We start from the raw sequence: 19,866 nt of genomic DNA, 5'->3' as shown, positions 1-19,866 counted from the left end.
CTGTCTTACTTAGAGTGGAATGACTCCACGTAGCAGGTAACAGGTAGTGATGCTCAGGCTCGGTTCCTCGAGAACCAAACACATCCGAACTTAGGGGACCCGAGTACCGGCTCAGTACTGTCGCGCGCCCTCGGAATTGAAAACGAGGCAAAACGTCATTGTGACGTCGTCGGATCTCGGATCTTGCGAGTTTTGAATTCCTGTTTAAGATTCAACATAGCGAGGAGAGGGAGGGCGGACCCCCATTTTTCTTTTCTGCCACTGCTGTGTGCCAATGTGTCCTAGATGTGCTAGGAACTGCAGTGTGTTTGTGTCATTGCTCTGTCGCTTACCATCCAGCCAGGTTGCTGCAGTATTTGTCTGAATATGTGTTAAAATAATATTGTGACCTGTGAGGTGGTCTAAATTGACTGCAAATGACTTGAAATTAGTGTTATTGAGGTTAATAATAATGTAGGAACAAAACAAGAGCAAAATTATGTAATTTTAGCAAATTTCAGGATTTTTCTAAAAAATCCAAAACCAAAACTCATGGGGGTGGTTTTGCCAAAACCTAATCCAAAACACGAAGCTAATCCAGATCCAAAACCAAAACCAGTTCACGGGGGTCAGTGAGCATCTCTAGTAACAGGTGGTCTGGGGAGAAACAACGCCATTTCCTGTAGCTTCCAATGTAGAAAGGGAAGATAAAAAGTTAGTGGTTTGTACAACAATAGACAAGCCCTTTAAACAAGAATGACATTCTTCACCTTAAAGTGCATTTAATTATGGTCTTAGCACCTTTTTTGTTACCAATCTTCATTTTCTGCTTGCCCAAATGTTGACAGTTTTGGAAGTGGGCAGATAAAACAGACAGTATTTGATTGTTCACAGAAACATAAAATATCTTAGGAGATAAGTGACCTATCAACTTATGTGGTTGTGTAAGTGAGGCAGGGCTGCACGTGACAGGAACAGGAGCGCGTCCGTGGTTTGCCATCACGAGAGGCCAAAGTACGTCATAACTGAGAGAATAAAAGTGAAGTAGGACATATTTGAGAGAGAAATTACCTCAGAGCCTGCATATAAAGAGGGGAAGGAGACACCAAGGTCAAAAAGCCACAAGAATGGGGCAGAGTCCCCATAATAATAAAGAAGTGCACCTGAGAGAAAAATGGGGATCCCAATAAAGAAGGGAGGTCACTGCCACAGCAGTGTGATGCAATTAAAAGTGGCAGCATTGAGGAGAGGGGAGAGCATGTAAGAGACCCCATGGAGAGGTTTGCTGTAATATTTAATGTGACCCAGAGGGACAAAGAAGACACCATATAGGCTGTTATGGCCCAATGGCTGAGTGAATAGGCTGCAAAGCGACACTAGTGAGTGTGTCAGATCTACTAAGCTAGGTTGAGAGTTCACTGAGCGTAGAGGGTGTCAGAGTCTACGTAAAACCCAGTGAGTGCGAGAAATCCAGGTGAAGAAAGAGCACAGTGAGCCTGTGTCATAACCCAAGGGATGAGCCCCAGCAAAGAAAGACTTATTACCTGTGCTTGAGTGAGAAAGGAGATGTACATGTTTATTTTAGTGTTATTTGCAACGCAAGTATTGTGCTGGAGTGAAGAGAAGTGTAATTAAAGAGTTTATTTTACAATACAGAAATAGTCTGGGACCCAACTTTGTGAGAACTGTTATACTGCTCCTCCGTCTTACTACACCTGTGCTAACCCTCCCAGAGACATTGTCCTAACACTCAAATGTGTGGGGTCCCTGTGGTTACGCCCACACTCAGAGAGCTAACCAGGGCAGAGAAGAAAGCCAAGCAAGGGGGGGTCATTACCTAATCATGCACCCCAGGTCTACACACACACACACACACTGACAGGAGGTTACATAAATTTTTAAGCATTGGCCACAGGAATAAAGCATATGAAGGGATATCACAGGAACAAAATAGGATCTTCTTAGTTATCAATAGCTCCTACAAAAACACCAATTGCAGGCAGTGATGTTACACATTTAGACTGGGGAGCCAGTTCTCTTTTTTACATTTCAGACACGCATTTATGGAAGGTGGTAAACTAGGCCCCCATCCATTTATCCAATCCAGACTGACCTGCTAATACAGTGTTTTCCAAACCCAGTCCTCAGGGAGCACTAACAGTGCAGGTTTTCCATATCTCCTTGCTGGAGCACAGGTGTATTCATTACTGACTGATACATTGTAACAGATCCACAGGTGGTACTAATTATTTTTCTTGTCACCTGGAAACATGCACTGTTAGTGCTTCCTGAGGATTGGATTTGACTCTATAGCAGGGATTCCCAAACCCAGTCTTCAGGGCTCCCTAACAGTGCAGGTTTTCCATATCTCCTTGCTGGAGCACAGGTGTATTCATTACTGACTGACACATTGTAACAGATCCACAGGTGGTCCTAATTATGTCACATGTGATCCAGAAAACCTGCACTATTGGGGAGCCCTGAGGGTTTGGGAAACCCTGCTCTATAGTATTTGTGTTTCATTTTGGACTACAGCACAAATTGGCCTGATTTAACTACCCCAACCTCTAGATTAATTGTGTTCTCAGCAACTATCGATCCTAAATGCAGTTAAACCAGTGACTTCCCTCCTTTCCTGTTCTAGCCTCTGTTGACGTATTTGATCTCCTCCCTTTCAGGACTAATCAATAGGATGCTACTACTTATAGCTCTGTACGACTCACCTTCAACTCAGTCATGCTTATCTATTTTTATTGACATATAGTCACATTGGTAGTGGTCTGAGGCCTAAAACTCTTCTCTATGATAGTCACATGCCTTTAAGATGCATTACTCCTCAGTACCCATCAATCTTAAAGCCTAGCTCAGAAATCACATACAGAAATTATTCAATATTTGAAAGTGACTTGCTTCCCAGTCAATCAATGCATGCATGTAATAATGATTTTTTTCGCATAGATTAAGTGGTGTCCAAAGTACCTTCAGATATAGTAGACATACTGCATTGCCTGTACTTACATAGTAAATTACAATTTTAGAACAGTAAACTCTAGCTAACATATATTTGGGCAGAGCTGTTCATGTAATTATGGCGTCATAAGATGTGTGCTATAAGTACAAATTCACAGTCAAAAAACGTAAGGCTCAGAATAACAATAACATTCATTGTGTCTTACAAGTTTTTCTTATAAAAGAGAAAAAATAAATTTATTTTATAGTTGGCTATGCTAGTGTTTGAGACATCACAAAAAAGTTTAAATATATCAAATATGTTATTCTAAATCAGTTAAAAGACTATTTCAATTAAGTCATTAAGGCTTTAGAGAAAGCAAAGCAAAAAAAGTTGTAAGTTTGACCCTGGATAAACCATGTTACAATGCAAGGGGTGTAAATTAGTTTATTATTTTGCACATAAAGAAAATACTAGCTGCCTTTTCATGTAACACACAAATACTTGATAGATTTAATTTTGCACTGAAATTTAAAGTTGATCTAGGACATGACCTACCCCAACTATAAATCTGTTCCCGCATTTTAAATGTAACTCCCCCTCCAATGCAACATGGTTTTGTCCAGGTGCAAAGATATTTCTTTTTTATGCTTTGGAGGACAAAAAACAGCGCTGGAAATATATATAGGTATAGCCAATAGAGGAGATACAAGGACCAAGGCAGGATTAAATAGTCAACAATTTATTACAACCATATAATCACATTCAATGTAAAACAAGGAGATATGACGCCTAAAACCAAATAAAAATAGTAATACTGTTGATAGATAACGTATTCAGATAGAAGGCATAACTCGTCACACTGACTCTTAGCAATAAATGTCCATAGTCACAAATGTCACTGGGAGTGAATATGGAGGTGATAAAAATGATGGTATCCGGGTATACAAGCCTGTTGTACAATCCAGCATAAGGTATAAGAAGTTTAGACCAGCAGTACTCACGGTCCTCTTCTATGCGGTGTTTGATACGGCTCTCCGGGACAGAATCTCCTACAGCTCACAGCTGCTGATAATGGAAATATCCTGCACGTAAGTCCTCCTAGCGGTGTTTCACCGCCGTTCTCCCGTGATTTGATAGTTGCCAACATGTGACATGGAACTGTGTATGCAGACAGCCTGCCCGGGCAGGAATAAGGAGCAGTGTGAAGTAATTCCTCGCCAATAGATCTGTACTATCTGATCGGTATATAGTCAGATCATATGGTTTAAAAACAGATGAATAAGTAACCAGGCGACGCGTTTCGTCTCAGACATGAGACTTTTTCAAGCCAAAGGTAGGTTTTTATGCTTTGCCCTCCTTAATGACTCAGGCTCATAGGGTCTCATCTGGTCGTCATGTTATTGTGTTCTCTTCTACTCTCTTGTGTAGAATGCAACAACCAAAATATATATACAGGTTATACTAATGCTTAGGTACATTATGTTGTCTTGCATTACCTTGGCCTAAAAATCATGAGAGGACATTATAACTTACCTTTTATAAGTGTCTCCTGTTTTTTTCATTTTCAGCAATGTCCGTTTGTCCCCACTTTGGAACTGGGCATGGTTAGAGATGAGCGTTGTTCTTGTGCTAAACAGGACTCATTTGATTCAGTGCATGGATTGCTGATCTACACACTAAAAGCAGGATTCCATTTATTGAATTGTATGGAGTCCTACATGTTCTCACCTCCCAGGGGATATATTCTCCATACTGGCAAACTGGGTATTTGCCTCGGCCAGCACTGTTAGTGGGGCAGCATAGAAATATTTTTGCATCATTTCTTTTTGCTTTCCACTTTTTATATTTTCTCCTTTTGCTACTTGATATTGAGTAATAACCTGTTTTTACTAGTAAAGCAAAAGAATGTGGTCCCCTAGTAGCAAATGAAGTGGCCCCTTAGTATTGTGGTCACCAGACAATAACTCCCTATACTATAGCAAACACTAAGGAGCCCAGGATGGGGGTGAGGTTTTGCAACGCCCAGATCTACCCCACCCTGGTTAAAAGAAGCTATGGGGACACTTTGTTTGAAAGAGGATAACTTTCCCCTCTCTGAAATGATGTGCCCCCTTAGTAGTTAGACAAAAAATAATATTGGTTATACCTTTGGATGTTATTAAAGGTGTCAGCGGTGTTAGGTCATACTTACCAACTTTACAATGTTGGTATCCGGGAGCCTGCGAGGGAGGTGGGCGTCATGGGGGGCGGGCCTCCAAAATCCGCGTGACGGCATGACGCAAAATGCGTCGTTTGACAGCGGGGGGGGGCGGGGCCAAACGCCGCAATTCACCAGAAATCGCAGCGTTTGTGACCTAATTCTGCCCACTTCACTAGGAAGTGGGCAGATCCGGGATTTTGCCACACTCGCCCGGGAGTCCGGGAGACTCTCTCAAGATGCGGGAGTCTCCCGGACATTCCGGGAGAGTTGGCAAGTATGTGTTAGGTGGATGTGAAGCCACAAATGCTTTTAAACTCAAGCAGGTTGCTGTTTATTGAACTTGATAACAACAGAGTTGATGCAGGTACACAGTCGGTAGTCACTTGTAGTACAGCTGCAATCAGGTAATACTATTTATGCAGTCTTATGCAGTATATACAATTGCAGGCATGCTCTAATATGTACACTTGTATATGTATATATGCAGTCTTGGTGGTATACACTGTTATACTCACTGGGTCTCTGCACAGCCCTGCAGTAATTGTGGACCTAGACTCTCCTATATTATACATGGGAGTCTCGGGTCACTTTAATAATTTTATGGTATTTATATCTTATATCCAGTAAGCAGCTAACTCTCCCTGCATCTGGCCTCTGCACTGTCTACATGGAAGTGTCGGCGCAAAAGGTGAACTTCTGGTTTGCGGCACCCACATATGCGCAGTAGCGCATTGTGGACATCTTCCTTCTGCCCCACTTCCTCCTAGACCACCAGGGATATTGTGGTAGGAACGGAGCATAGCGCTCCTGTACTCTAGCAAATAACACCCTACACTACAGAAAAAGTTAAGAAATCCAAAGATGAAAGGGTGCTAATGCCTAGATCTCCCCCATCCTGGCTTCAAATAACTCAGGAGTGCCGCATTGATGTGGAAAGTTGTCTAGTTTTAAAAACCGTCTACCTGTATTATTCCTACATATTTTATGCATCATCCGTTTTCAAGTGCAGGTTTCATTATGAAAACATATGTGCAGAATCCTGCATTTTGCTGTTTTGGAAAGCGGATTGATGCCAAAGCAAGAACCTCAAAGTATTTATTGGTGGAGTTTAAAAAAAATACATTTGCTTTTAGTTCAATTTCTTGAAATATCAGTAAAAAATACTTTTGTGACTATTTTGGGTGGATTATCTTTGCCGTGACTGGATGTATAAGCGGCCTAATGGTATTTTCTGAAAATTAAAAGTGTTCTGAAAAATGATAAGGTATAATTTGTCTAGGTACTGCATAAACAAACTACTGATATTGATGCTGGATCGTGACCAGCCCAAAAAGTGCCAAAATAAGTTGAGCACAGGGGCGATAAAGGCCTCAGGTGCTAAGAATGTGGTTACCGATCTCCTGTAAAACAAAACCTTGCACAATTAAAGGTGCACTCATGTGTACTGTCCGCATGTTGCTATGAATGCCCCAATCTACCCAGTTCCTCCAATCAGAATATTTGCAATTTTGCACCCCTTGCAAACGGTCATCTTGATACACAAATCCATGCACCTCCCATAACAGGTGTGATTACGTCAAAATAAACGCATAAATTCACAAATCTGCATATACATTGTGGGGTACATTTTTACAAGCATGGAAAATATTTTTAATGTTCCCAAAATAAAGCTGTAATATAACTTTTTTTATTATTATGTGTTTAGTTCTATTTTGACAAACTTTGTTGTTTCTTAACTTACTGCAACACAGCGAAGTTCAATAACTTTACTGAATGAAGACATCTTTGTCAGTGACCTTAGCTGTCCTAATAGTGGTCTAGCGCTGTCAAGCTTGCCCCGTGTCAACAAGAAATTCCTGGTGTTTCTGTTTACCGAGCAGTATTTTATGCTTGCTTTTTTTTTATAAAGTGTTTTCGGATGACTGAAAATCTTTCGCTGCACAGAAAATAAAAATCCCAGCAATAGTATCAAGAGACCAAGCATGTTCAGAGCTTGCAGTCCCACAGGGAAAAGAATGATTATACTGCATTGCATCTAGAGAGTACGGGTGAGGGCATGTGCTTGGTCTGAAGACTCATTAGTAGCTAGAAACCTCATACAGACAAGATCCGATACAGTAAAAATCCTGTATTTGTGTTTTCTAGTTTTGTACTCTAAGGACTTTGCATTAACATGGTGTAAAGTATGAAATGGAGAAAAATATGGACAATTAGTTACTTGTTTGTACACTGAAAGGAAACATGTATTAACCAGTAAAGGTCTTGGTATTCGGTGGCTTATGTAATTCTAGCACTAGAAATGTCGACACTTAACTTGCCAACTTGTTGGCAGGCTTAAGGCCGGCAGTTCCATTGTGCTGACAGATTCCTTATGTTGATAGTGTGATTGCCGCACCTCCCTCTTGGTATTAATTAGCTTGATATGCTCTGGATTGTCCAAAGCAAATATCTGAATGGTTGCTATGGATATTTTGTTCCTTGACAGACATAGACATGTTTGCCACCCAGTTGCTTATATAGTTCTATTTCCTGAAAGCCAACACAGTGTCACTCTGGAAGTCGATCATTTTGAGTCACAGAAATGTCACATATGCATGAAATTTGCTGCAGAAAGAATTGGAGACTTCGGCGTTTTCTAACTACACTAGAGGTTTGAAGTGTTATTGAACCTCGCCGTTCATTGCCGCTCTTCATCATGCTTATCGTGGTAGTTTACTAAGCAAGTCGTATCCATGCCATCAGTGGGGAAGAGCAGCGAGTAGATAGAAGCCACAAGAATGGCGGGTGTTACAGAGACCATTGCAAAGCAGGGAGGTTCATTTACTAGCTGCACAATATACGGAGAGGCAATACATATAATTACGTGTAAATGTGTTTATTTGTGTATCATGACATAGGGGCACGTCCACTTTACAAATAGGCAGCAAAGGCCACTGAAAGTGTAAGCTTTTTGTAAATGATTATCAGTTAGCTTACTTTTTACCAACATACTGACTTGGTAAACAGTGATGTTTTGCTGCAGTTGGCTTTAATTACGGGCCCCCTTGTGCAATATTGGTCTATGAGCGGTATGCCAATCTATCACCCTAGTGTGTTGGGCATCAGCAACAGTCAATGGGGTGGCCACCCTACCTGACCCCTTTGGAGTCAAGTAGGATGACAGTAATGCCACCAGCCTAATGGTGGCTAGATCAAAAGCTTTTAAATGCTGATCAACTAGACTGGGGGTCAGTAGTGTCAGCAAAATGGGCCAGTACTGTCATCTCCAGTCCTCCACATGACACTAGAAATGGGTGTGTAGGCTGGGGGCTATTAATGTACCCTAGCCTCACACTGTTCTAGGTGGAGCCAGGAAGATCCACCCTAGGGCATGGTTTATAATGTTTAGTATTTACCCAGTCCCACATTGACTGAGTGGGCCTATCTAGAACCCTCGCACTCTTAAGGTGGGGATTATTTTCACATTTATATTACCATGACCCCACTTCTTCCTGTAGAATCTTATACATAAGTGTGAAGCCCTCACAATGTGTCCAGTGTTTAGCTATTAGGGTTTATTGTAAGTGATTTTATGGAAGTAAATGTACAGATCTGGGTTTAGTTTTTTGCAAGCACATAAAATTAAGGGACTCACCAAACTGGACCCCCCCCCCCCAACACATTGTTTGAGGGGGGGTATATATCTTGAAACTTGAAAAGAAACTGTGGCTGTTGGAAAATGAAATGAAATGTTCTGCACACCAGGAAATTGTATGGTTTATAAATGACATTTATTGGTAGAGACAACAAAATTAGTTTAATAGAGGACAATGAGATATCTGCCATCAAGCTGGATTACTAACAATTAATACAAATGTAAAATACAAGTTGCTAAATATTGTGACCATAAATTTAAAGCCACAACATTTCAGTATCGGTTTATGCCGTTTTAATTCCACCATTTCAAATTCAAGTGGCAATACATCAGGCATAAATAATGAAAGAAAAAAGTATAAAAGGCATAAACAAAAAAACAAAAAAAAGAGAAAATTTCATAACATGCTGTTTCCGTAATAAAAATGTTTATTAGGCAATATGCCTCCAGCATATAGGGCGATATAAAACTTTTATCTCTTCAGTTGCGTGTCATAAAATTATTTTTTCACCCAACAACTTTTCCTGTTCTCCCTAGTATTATCCAAATGTGTATCCCCTTTTCCTGCAACAATACCACTTTATGTCATAATACACATGGTAACAAGTAAGTTTAGTGGGTTAATAATCTAGAAAAACAGAAAAAAGTACCCTAAGACTTGGATCTAAGGGAATTATCTCAAATAGGTGACTAACTTATAAATAAATCTAACACTCACTTAATCTTCAAATTTTGGATCAATTAAAAACCTCTAAACTTCTTTTAACCATTAAAAGAAATATCTTTAGTATCACATTTAATAACAATTCACAATAGAAAAAGAAAAAAACGCGGCCCTTTTTTAGGGTTAGTGTGTACTAAACCAATGCCAAGAAAAACAAAACAAACAAAAATTAAAAAAAATAATAATCTTGATTAGGAAAATAAATGATTCACACAATGAGTTTGTTATGGTATAAAGACCTGTCCTGAGACAGAATACTACGTACAGTCTGACTGGGCCGAAATGCAAAATGTAGACTTAGCCTTAGGGCTAGATTTACTAAGCTGCGGGTTTGAAAAAGTGGGGGTGTTGCCTATAGCAACCAATCAGATTCTAGCTTTCATTTATTTAGTACATTCTACAAAATGATAGCTAGAATCTGATTGGTTGCTATAGGCAACATCCCCACTTTTTCAAACCCGCAGCTTAGTAAATCTAGCCCTTAGTCTCATGTGTCAAACTCCCTTTGTCCCATAGATTGTAAGCTTGCGAGCGGGGCTTTCTCATCTCTTTGTCTGTTTTACCCAGTTTGTTTATTAATTTACTATGTTTGTCCCCAATTGTAAAGCGCTACGGAATATGTTGGCGCTATATAAATAATGACGATGATGATGATGAAAGGACAGACTTTTTTACTCTTGTTGAAGCTCATCAGTATAGGACAAAGGTGCCTGCTCAGCATTAAAATTACCATAGTGGCTGCCCTACTGTAACAGTCCAAAAGTAAGTCAAAGATTTAACAATGCCCTAAAATAAATGGGGAAATAAGCAACTCCATTTCCGGGAGCTGACTTCTGTGCTGTCTAGGGCCGACGTAACATGCTCAGCCCAGTAAGCACTGCAGGACTGTATAGCGCTTACCGGCGCGTCCTGCCAGCCTACCTGCACAGATAAGTATTTTTATGTTCTGAATCGCCACTCTAATGCTAATGCCTTACCAAATAGAAACATGCTAGTGTTTATAGTGCTCAATCATCCCCATGCTGACAAATTGAAGAGAAGTTGTACTTCCAGTCAGTCACATTTCAAAACATTTTTATTCAGTGAAAGGTATCTTAATTGCCAGCAGCTACAGTTGGAGTGCATTAGATTGAGTTCTGATGTGACCTAAAACTTGCTATAGTGATAAGCTCTCACATACTTTCTTTTCATTACATACTTTCTTTTCAACTTGCCCCCCTCTTGTCAAAAGAAAGAAACAAGAAATTGCCCATGATTGGGGTAGGAAGTTGGACTTTGAAGTTTTGAAATGAGTCTATTCAGAAATATCTGCTTCTCAACACACCTAGGCAGATTTCTAGAATACGGAGAAATCTACTAACAGCAGATGGTAGAAAAGTGCCACGAATGAAGATGAAGTATATACTCTCTTCTTATCTTCTTAGCTTTCTACTCTACTTCCTCTCCTCTTGATCGATACTCTCACCAATCGCTAGATCCCTGTCTCCTGTGCTCATTCCACCTCTAACTAAAATCTGTAATCTCTCGCTCTCTACTGGTATCTTCTCATCATTATACAAGCGCGTAGTGATTACTCCTATTCTGACGAAACAAAATTCTGACCCAGACTCTCTCTCAAATTACCGTCCCATTTCTCAGCTCCTATGCCCCTCCATGCTTCTAGAGAGACTTGCTTAGACTAACCTCACACGCTTCCTTTCCGTAAAGAAAACCTACTGGGTCTTCTTCGGTCAGGCGTTCGTTCTCTGCACTCCATAGAGACTGCATTGACTAAGATTGTGAATGATTTCATCACTGCTAAAACTAAAGCCATTACTCTCTTCTAAGTCTCCTGCATCTCTCTGCTGCATTTGACACTGTTGACCACTCTCTTCTCATACAAGCACTACAATCCCTAGGTCTTCAAGACACTCCTATCCTGGTTATCATCATATCTTTCTAATTACTCTTTCAGTGTTAATTACTCTGGATCCACCTCTGCTCCGCTTCCTTTATCAGTTGGAGTCCCACAAGGCTCAGTCCTAGGTCCTCTGCTATTCTCTATCTATACCATGCTTCTAGGAAAACTAATAAGCTCCTTTGGATATCAGTATAATCTCTACGCGGATGATACCCAAATCTATCTATCCCCTCCTGACCTCTCGCCATCTGTGTTGTCCCACGTTACTGACTGTCTTTCTGCCATTTCGTCTTGGATGTCCTCTCGCCAAGTCAAACTCAAGCTTTCAAAAACGGAATTAATAATATTCACACCCAACAATAGAAGCTTCCTGCCTGACATTTCTACCTCTGTTGGCAATATGACCATAAATCCCACCCCGCAAGCTCTCTAGGTCTAATCCAAGATGAAATGGCAGAAAGACAGTCAGTCAGTAACGCGAGACAACACAGATGGTGAAAGATCAGGAGAGGATAGATAGATTTGTGTATCATCCGCATAGAGATGATACTGAAATTCACTGGAGCTTATTAGTTTTCCAAGACAAAGGGTGTAGATAGAGAATAGCAGAGGACCTAGGACTGAGCCTTGTGGTACTCCAACTGATAAAGGAAGCGGAGCAGAGGTGGATCCAGAGAAATTAACACTGAAAGAGCGATTAGATAGGTAGGATATCGTTGACCTTTCTTGCACTTTACTGCTGTCGGAGCGCCTGTTCTTTTTATTCTTTGCGCCACTAATCCATTTATTTGATCTGTCTATACCCCTTGTAATCCCATTTCCACTTTCTGAAGAAAGAAATGGTTTGGCATAGTGGCTACAATAGTGACACATTTATGATGAAAAATAGGGTTTTACTATGCAGTAAATAATAGTTGCATTCTGTATACATGGATGCACAGCTAAGCTGTGTGCCTGAATTGTATACAACACATGACAGTGGTTTGGCATATAGTCTTCCATTACCGCCGCTATATCATTTACAAGATCTCACCCACTGCCCTTTCTCATCATACGCTCATGTCTCCCTTCCCCTTTGCCCTCTCCATTACACCCTCATTATTTTTTTCATTTACCTGTTCTCTTTCTCATCAACACTCTGCTTTGTACTGTACTTTTTGAATCACAATGGTTTTAGTTTGGTGGGCAATGGAAAAGTTTCAAGCAAACATGTTCATTTTTGGCCTTAGCTGCTGTGGCAATTCAATCCGACAACAAGAGAGCTGGAAGCTACAGACCTTTATGTATATTACATGGAAATAAATAATGAAAGAAAAAAGTATAAAATACTTAAGCAAAAAAAAGAGTAAATTTCATATCATGCTGTTTCTGAAATGGTTATTAAGCAATATGACAATATGCAAATAGGGCGACATAAAACCTTTATGTATATTCCATAGATAATTTACAGTGTGCAGGTCTAAAATATATATAATACATACTGGCACATAGAAGCAAATAAATTAAGGTATTTGCATATTTCTGATATAGATATATATATATATATATATATATATATATATATATATATATATATATATATATATATATACTGTATATAGTATATATTAAGAAATAATTAGACACTAAGGAAGCATGTCAGTCAAATACGGGGTCTTATTGCATCATATTTAACAGAAAAGGAGTCATGTAGAATATGTAATCATATTATATAAGTGTTTGAAAATAAGACTAATTTAGAACATGTAATCTTAAAATATATATACAAAGTATGCAGGGGCACCGAGATGGAGGGGGCGGAGGTTTGGATTAACAATGGGCCTTATGGAAAAGCAACCCCAGGCCTCTCCACAGAAATAGGCCCATGCCAGTCAGGAGAAAAAAGTTTTTGTTTTGCTTTTTTTCTTACATTTTCAGTACCCTGTACTTTGTTCAATGTTAAAAACCTGAAAAGCATTTTTCATGTATGTTTCTGTCATAATTGCCTACTCTCCTGGAAATTCCGGGAGGCTCCCGAATTTCGGGGAGTCCTCCAGGACTCACGAAAGAGTAGGCAAACCTTCTGTTTTTGCCGAAATTCACAGCATTGAATGGCGGGGACGTGGCTTAATCGCGCCATTAAGCACCGCCCCCGCTATTCAATGCCGTGAATTTTAACATTTTATAGTGGGGGCAGTATGGTGACGCGATGATGTCACCACGCCCCCTCCTACCCCCTGTCACATGACTTCTCCCCTGGATCTCCCGGGGGCGGCATTTTAAAAGTCGGCATGTATGGGTTCTGTTAAAGAGCTTTATAAATAAAAATAATCAACCATTGTTTGTATTTTCATCTTCAATGGCTAATAAATTAAAATACCATTACTTCTCAACTGTCCAGATTCCATCAGGATAGTCCTGATGTAAGGGGACTATAATGATCAGCCAGTAGCTTGTTCCGGCATGAGGGACAGCTGGGACATTTTTCCACTCTTCACTTTACATACATGCTGTGTGAACTAGTTAGTGGTGCACTCTTTGCATAAGGGTAGATGGGAGGGAGATGTAGGTGGTTGAAGGGAGACACTAGCTATGCCCTCCATGATGTTGGCCACGCCCACACAACACTGGCCACACCTCCGGTGGGACGGCACTTCTCACAATAGGCCTTTTAACATTTTTAGCCCCAGGCCCATTTGGCCCTTAATCTGGCTCTGAGGGGGCGGTTACTAATTACCAGGACATGCCAGGGGGCCTGGTCCCGCACAGCAGGCCACGCACTTTTTTTGCTTCTTTAATTTTTCTTCATTCACCCAGCAGGAGGGGGCGGAGCTACTCAGGCCAGTGATCTAATGGAGAGAGGCAGCCAGGCAGCAAATCATGCTGCTGCCAAGCTGCCTGTCATTGCAGAGTGAGGCCACTGAGCTATTAGCCTCTCGAGATGAGGCTTCCAATTTCCAAAGGATGTCAGCAGGTAACTATAAGGGGCTGGGGGTGTTATATGCCTTGCATTGTGCATGTATATGGCATTGTGTGTGTCTGTATATATATATATATATATATATATATATATATATATATATATATATATAGCTATGTGTGTGTATATGTGTATGGCGTGTGTATATGGCAGTGTGTATGTAGGTATTTGGCATTGTGTGTTTGTATATGGCATTGTGTGTGAGAGTATATATGGAATCACGTGTGTGTATGTATATAGCATTGTGCATCTGTATGTATATGGCATTGTGTGTATGTGTACTTGTATATGTACATGGCATTGTTTGTGTGTATGTATGTGGCATTGTGTGTGTACGAGTGTACTTATATATATATATATATATATATATATATATATATATATATATATATATATATATATGGCAATGTGTGTGTACGAGTGTATGTAAAAGTTATTGTGTGTGTGTAGATATGTATGTATATGGCATTCTGTGTGTGTGTGTTTATGTAGCAGGAATTGAGTATGTAGGTATATGACATTGTGATTCTGTATATGATATTGTGTGTGGGTGTATGGTAATGTGTGTGTGCATGTGTGTGTATGTATATGACATTGTGTATATAGGTATATGGTATTGTGTGTGTGTATGTGTGTGCATGCATGTGTGTGTATGTATACAGCATTATATATGTATTGTATATGGCATTGTGGTATGTGAATGATATAATCCATTGTAGTTGAAATTGGCAGCATACAGTGCAATCAGCTATATTTCTGTATTCCACTATAGTGATAAAGTGATCTTCTCTGCTTGTAAGTTTAAAACTTTTCTCAATCTGTCCATTTCTCTGCAGATTGATAGGGCTGGAAATCCAGTTAAAAAAAGATGGAAAAAAAAAACCCCTTACAATGCCTCATTCTGCTGAGATTCCTGTTGAAAATTAGAGAATTTCTTTACAAAAAGCAACATACCTGCAACAGGCCAAACTATTTTTTTTACATGATCTCATGATCTACTGCGGCAATTCTATCTGGATCTGATTTTAAGTACATGAGTTTTTGGTCACAGGGGTGCCTTCTGTATTGTGTGACAGTCACAAGGGTGCCCTCTGTATTATTTAGCGGTCATAAAGGAGCCCTCTGTATTGTGTTGTGGTCACAAGTGTGTCCCTTGTATTGTGTGGCAGTCACAAGTGTGCCCCTCATATTGTGTGGCGGTCACAGGGGTGCTCTATGTATTGTGTGGTAGTCACAAGGGTGCTTTGTATTGTGTGGCAGACACAAGGGTGCTTTATGTATTGTGTGGTAGTCACAAGGGTGCTGTGTATTGCTTGGCGGTCATAAAGGAGCCCTCTGTATTGTGTTGTGGTCACAAGTGTGTCCCTTGTATTGTGTGGCGGTCACAGGAGTGCCTCTTGTATTGTGTGGCGGTCACAGGGGTGCTCTATGTATTGTCACAAGGGTGCTGTGTATTGTTTGGCGGTCACAAGGGTGCTTTATATAATGTGTGGTAGTCACAAGGGTGCTTTATGTATTGTGTGGTAGTCACAAGGGTGCTGTGTATTGTTTAGCGGTCACAGGGGTGCTCACCATATTCTCTATATTTTCTGTGGTCAGTTATTGCTCAGTTTGTAATATTTCAAGTACTTATACATTTTCCAAACAGATCCCAACATTCCAGGATCCATCTAAAAATCCAATACCAGGTAGTGAAAGCTGCAATAACAGGTAGATGAGAGCAACACCATTTTAATATATAATTCGTCATGTCTAAAGAGGTGCAGCCACACTCCATGTTGGCCACGCCCCAATCACTATGTGGCCACCCCCCATCGCCATGGCGACGAACATCCCTTCTCCTACTATGTGTGCAGGGGGTGGTCAGAGACGTCTAACCCACTTCCTGAAGACCTAGAAAGTTGAGAGGAATAATACAGACAGACCTTAATTGGTGCCTAGGTGTGGATTTATAAAGCATTTATTGTTTCTCTTTAAGGAACCCTATGAATCCTGACATATAGTGGTGAAATGCCGGTAGGTTGAGATGTATCAGCTGACTAGGCTGATCATGTGACTGACGTACATCACGCAGAGCCTTTGTGATGTCACTCAGCTGTGGTATAACTGTCACTGCTGGGTACAGGAGAGTCAGTTTATCACTGAGTGTGAGCTGTGTGCTATACACAGAGATATATACATATACACAGGTATTATTTATTGCTGTGACTGCTGATCATACCACAGTCTAAGGTAAGCTTATATATTATATCTGTGCTTTCACATTTACAGCGCTCTAATTCTTTTTGACTTTATTAAGCTGATGTTGTACTAAGATTATCCTTGCTAATTCTTGTTACAGTTATTCAGAAATTTCTTTCGCCCGTGTTACTTTTAGGTTACATTTTACTAAATTAACTTGAGGTGCTTTCAGTATCTTTTAAAACTTATAACATTTGTTTAAGGTCTTTTTAATATATTTATATTTTTTGGTCTTTAAAGTAGGTTTACAGATGGCCTCTTACAGAGAAAGAAACAGAGGTTCAAAAGAATTTCAAGAGAGAGTGCAAGCGAAATTAAGAAATGGGGTTGATGTGAACAGCCTTTCCACCATCGAGCGCATCAGTATAGGTATTTACACCATCAATCTTGTAGCAGCTGGGCGTGCAAGGGATGCTGCAGAAAAGATGGAAGCTGAAAAAAAGTTGAAAGCTGAAAAAAAGATGGAAGCTGAAAAAAAGATGGAAGCTGAAAAAAAGATGGAAGCCGAAAAAATGATGGAAGCTGCAAAAAAGATGGAAGCTGCAAAAATGGTGAAGCCAGAAAGAGACGGCTATGAGATACCAACTGAAAGGCCAAAGCCATCTGTTAAGGCTGCTCCCACAGAAGACAAAACATCAGCGTCTTCTGAGAACGGTAAGGACATGAGAAATAGTTCCACATATTGCAATACATGTTAATCTGACCAACTCACACCAAACTCCTCCCCTTCTGGCCAGGCCCACACTACATGTAAACAGGAATTAAATTTGAATTATAATATGGTCATTGCTATCAGTGGTGGATTGGGAATTTAACGTGGCCCTGGAAAAAATTCTTGAAGTGGCCTCATGTAGGCGGGACCAAATCAACTGTGGGTGGGGCCAACACAAAAATAGGCGGGGTTTAGAAGTACTGGAATTTAGAGTAGTAACATTTCGGAAAACCTAGATGTGATGACTTAATAATACACAATAGGTCATTACTAAAGCAATGCAGGGAGAAAGCTGCCAGTCTTGTGTTATAAAAATACATGAATCCTTTTGCATGATCTGCGATTGGTTTATATCTCTGTGCTCAAACTTGTTTAGTTGTCTACTAACACATCCTTTCAATAGTCTCTTCATAGAACCATATCTGTTTAATAAGTTTAACTATTATGAAACATGTTGGCACAATTTTATTTCATCAGTCTGCCAGAGCAGCATATGAGCAGATGAGCACCTCATGCACTGTTGTATCTTCTCCTGACGTCATGAGATGCAAACTACCAGCCAAATCTCTCTCTTTGATATATACAAATGTGTACTGTGTCTTTCAAAAGAATGTATTAAAAATAATCCTTATAGTGGGAGAGTATTTCAAAGGTTTGCTGGTGATATAGTAAGTGCAAAGGAGGAAGGATTAATGATATTGCCAGCGCAATGTGGGCTGGCCTTATGTTCATCAAAGTGATCTTAGAATGGGACAAGTGCAAGGTAGAAGGCAGGCAATAGAATCAATGCAAGAACCACTAAGGTATCACAAGAGCTGAAATAGGGCTCTGGGTGCGATTGAGGGAATGCCGGCACGTTACCTGCCGAAATAAATACATTGGCAGGCTAAATGCTGAGACTTAGAATATGCAGACAGGTTTACAATGTCGTCAGTGTGGTTTGCGACATTTACAGTGTCACGAGCCACAATGCCAGCATTAAAAGAACGAACAATGCCCCGGGTCCGGGGTATAGAATACTTGCCTGCCCTCCTGGAATGTCCGGGAGGCTTCCGAATTTCGGGGAGTCCTCCGGACTCCTGGAAGAGTAGGCAAGCTTCCCGGATCCTATAAAATGCCTAACTTCACGGCATTGAATAGCAGGAGGTGGGGCTTCACCGTGTCATTAAGCCCCCCCCCCCCCCAGCTATGCAATACCCTGAAATGCTTAATTTTATTGGGGGTGGGGCTAAGGTGACGCAATGACGTCATCACACCCCCTCAATAAACTTACTTTTACTGGTGGCCATTTCGGTGACGTCAGAGTCAAACAAAGGCAGATCCCCACAACAAATAGGTCTTAGACTGCGGACTGTTAATTCAATGACTAACATGTTACTAGAAACATATATTTTCTGTCATTTTAAATCAGAAATGTATTTGTAAACATTTCCTTGTTGGTTGGATTTATTTCTAAAAACACTAATCTCAAAAGTAAGAAATAAATACACAGACCCTAATGAGACATATTAGCTGAATGTGTCATCATATTGTGTCCATGTTTAACAAGAAAAGGTTAGTGTGGTTTGTAATTAGATTATATAATTGAAAATAAGACTATTTTAGAACACTGCTTGGTATAGAACAGTCAGTTTATCAACATTTTATTTTATAAGCTGATGTTTCACTAGTATTATACTTGCTAATTCTTGTTACAGTTATTCAGAAACTGCTTTAGGTCATATTCCTTTAGGTTACCTTTTCCTAAAATCAGTTTAGGTGTGCTCTCGGTACCTTTTACAGTATATGATTTTGTTTACACTTATTTTAGTAAATTTATATTTTTGCCTTTACTTAGGTTTCCAGACGGCCTCTTACAAGAGGAACAGGAATGAGAAATCTGTTCCAGAGAAATTAAGAAATGTAACTGATGTGAACAGCCTCCCCCTCAACGAGCGCATCAGTTTAGGCATTTACACCTGTGCTCTCGGAGGAGCAGCTCGGCGTGAAAAGTTGGAAGCCACAAATATGATGGAGCCTGAAATACATGGATGTGAGGAGAAGATACCAACTGAAGGGCCCAAACCATCTGTTGAGGCTGCTCCCACACAAAGAAGCCGAAAAGAATTAAGCCATGAACGCAGAAAGACCAAACAAATGAACTACATCGAGACACTTTCCATCTATGATCGTGTGCAGTTAGGGATATATACCTGGAGATTAGGACAAGGAATATATAACCCATGAAATCATATTTATGTTTTAATACTGATCATTTTTTGTTTGAGAATTAAACAATAACGTAATCATTATTTATTTATTATTATTAATATTATTATTGTTATTATTATGTATTTTTTCATATGGTAAACCAAAAGGTCCGTATAAGGTGTCACACAAGACACCACCAAATATCTGCAGAGTACAGTAGTACACGATACACAGACGACAACGATATATTACATGGTACATAGAAAAAACTAGAATAATACAAAGTCCAAACATCTACTAATTAACACATTACGCTCTGATATCTTGTTAATGCAGATCAAGGTATTTACGGGACAGTGGGTGAGAGTGATGGT

The 19,866-nt window shown here is 40.0% G+C and overlaps 1 protein-coding gene across 8 annotated transcripts in view; it reads left to right on the top strand.

Moving 5' to 3' along the window:
• LOC142099084 (uncharacterized) overlaps window positions 1–19,593 on the top strand; it is a 195,024-nt gene extending 175,431 nt beyond the window's left edge. For 3 of the 8 annotated variants that reach the window (XM_075182203.1, XM_075182202.1, XM_075182201.1), the window contains 2 exons: window positions 16,831–17,244; window positions 19,140–19,593. In XM_075182203.1, the coding sequence (XP_075038304.1) occupies window positions 16,842–17,244; window positions 19,140–19,528 (792 nt within the window). In that variant the 5' untranslated portion in view covers window positions 16,831–16,841 and the 3' untranslated portion in view covers window positions 19,529–19,593. Of the gene's footprint in view, window positions 1–14,084; window positions 14,344–16,018; window positions 16,582–16,830; window positions 17,245–19,139 lie in introns of those variants that run through there. The other 5 variants (XM_075182197.1, XM_075182204.1, XM_075182200.1 and 2 more) reach the window with 5 other exon arrangements.
• Window positions 19,594–19,866: the final 273 nt, after the last annotated feature.

The sequence above is a fragment of the Mixophyes fleayi genome, chromosome 8, assembly GCF_038048845.1.
Source record: "Mixophyes fleayi isolate aMixFle1 chromosome 8, aMixFle1.hap1, whole genome shotgun sequence".
Lineage (NCBI taxonomy): Eukaryota > Metazoa > Chordata > Amphibia > Anura > Limnodynastidae > Mixophyes > Mixophyes fleayi.
Note: the sequence above shows the minus strand (reverse complement) of the source record. Positions and strands in the feature narration are given on the sequence as shown.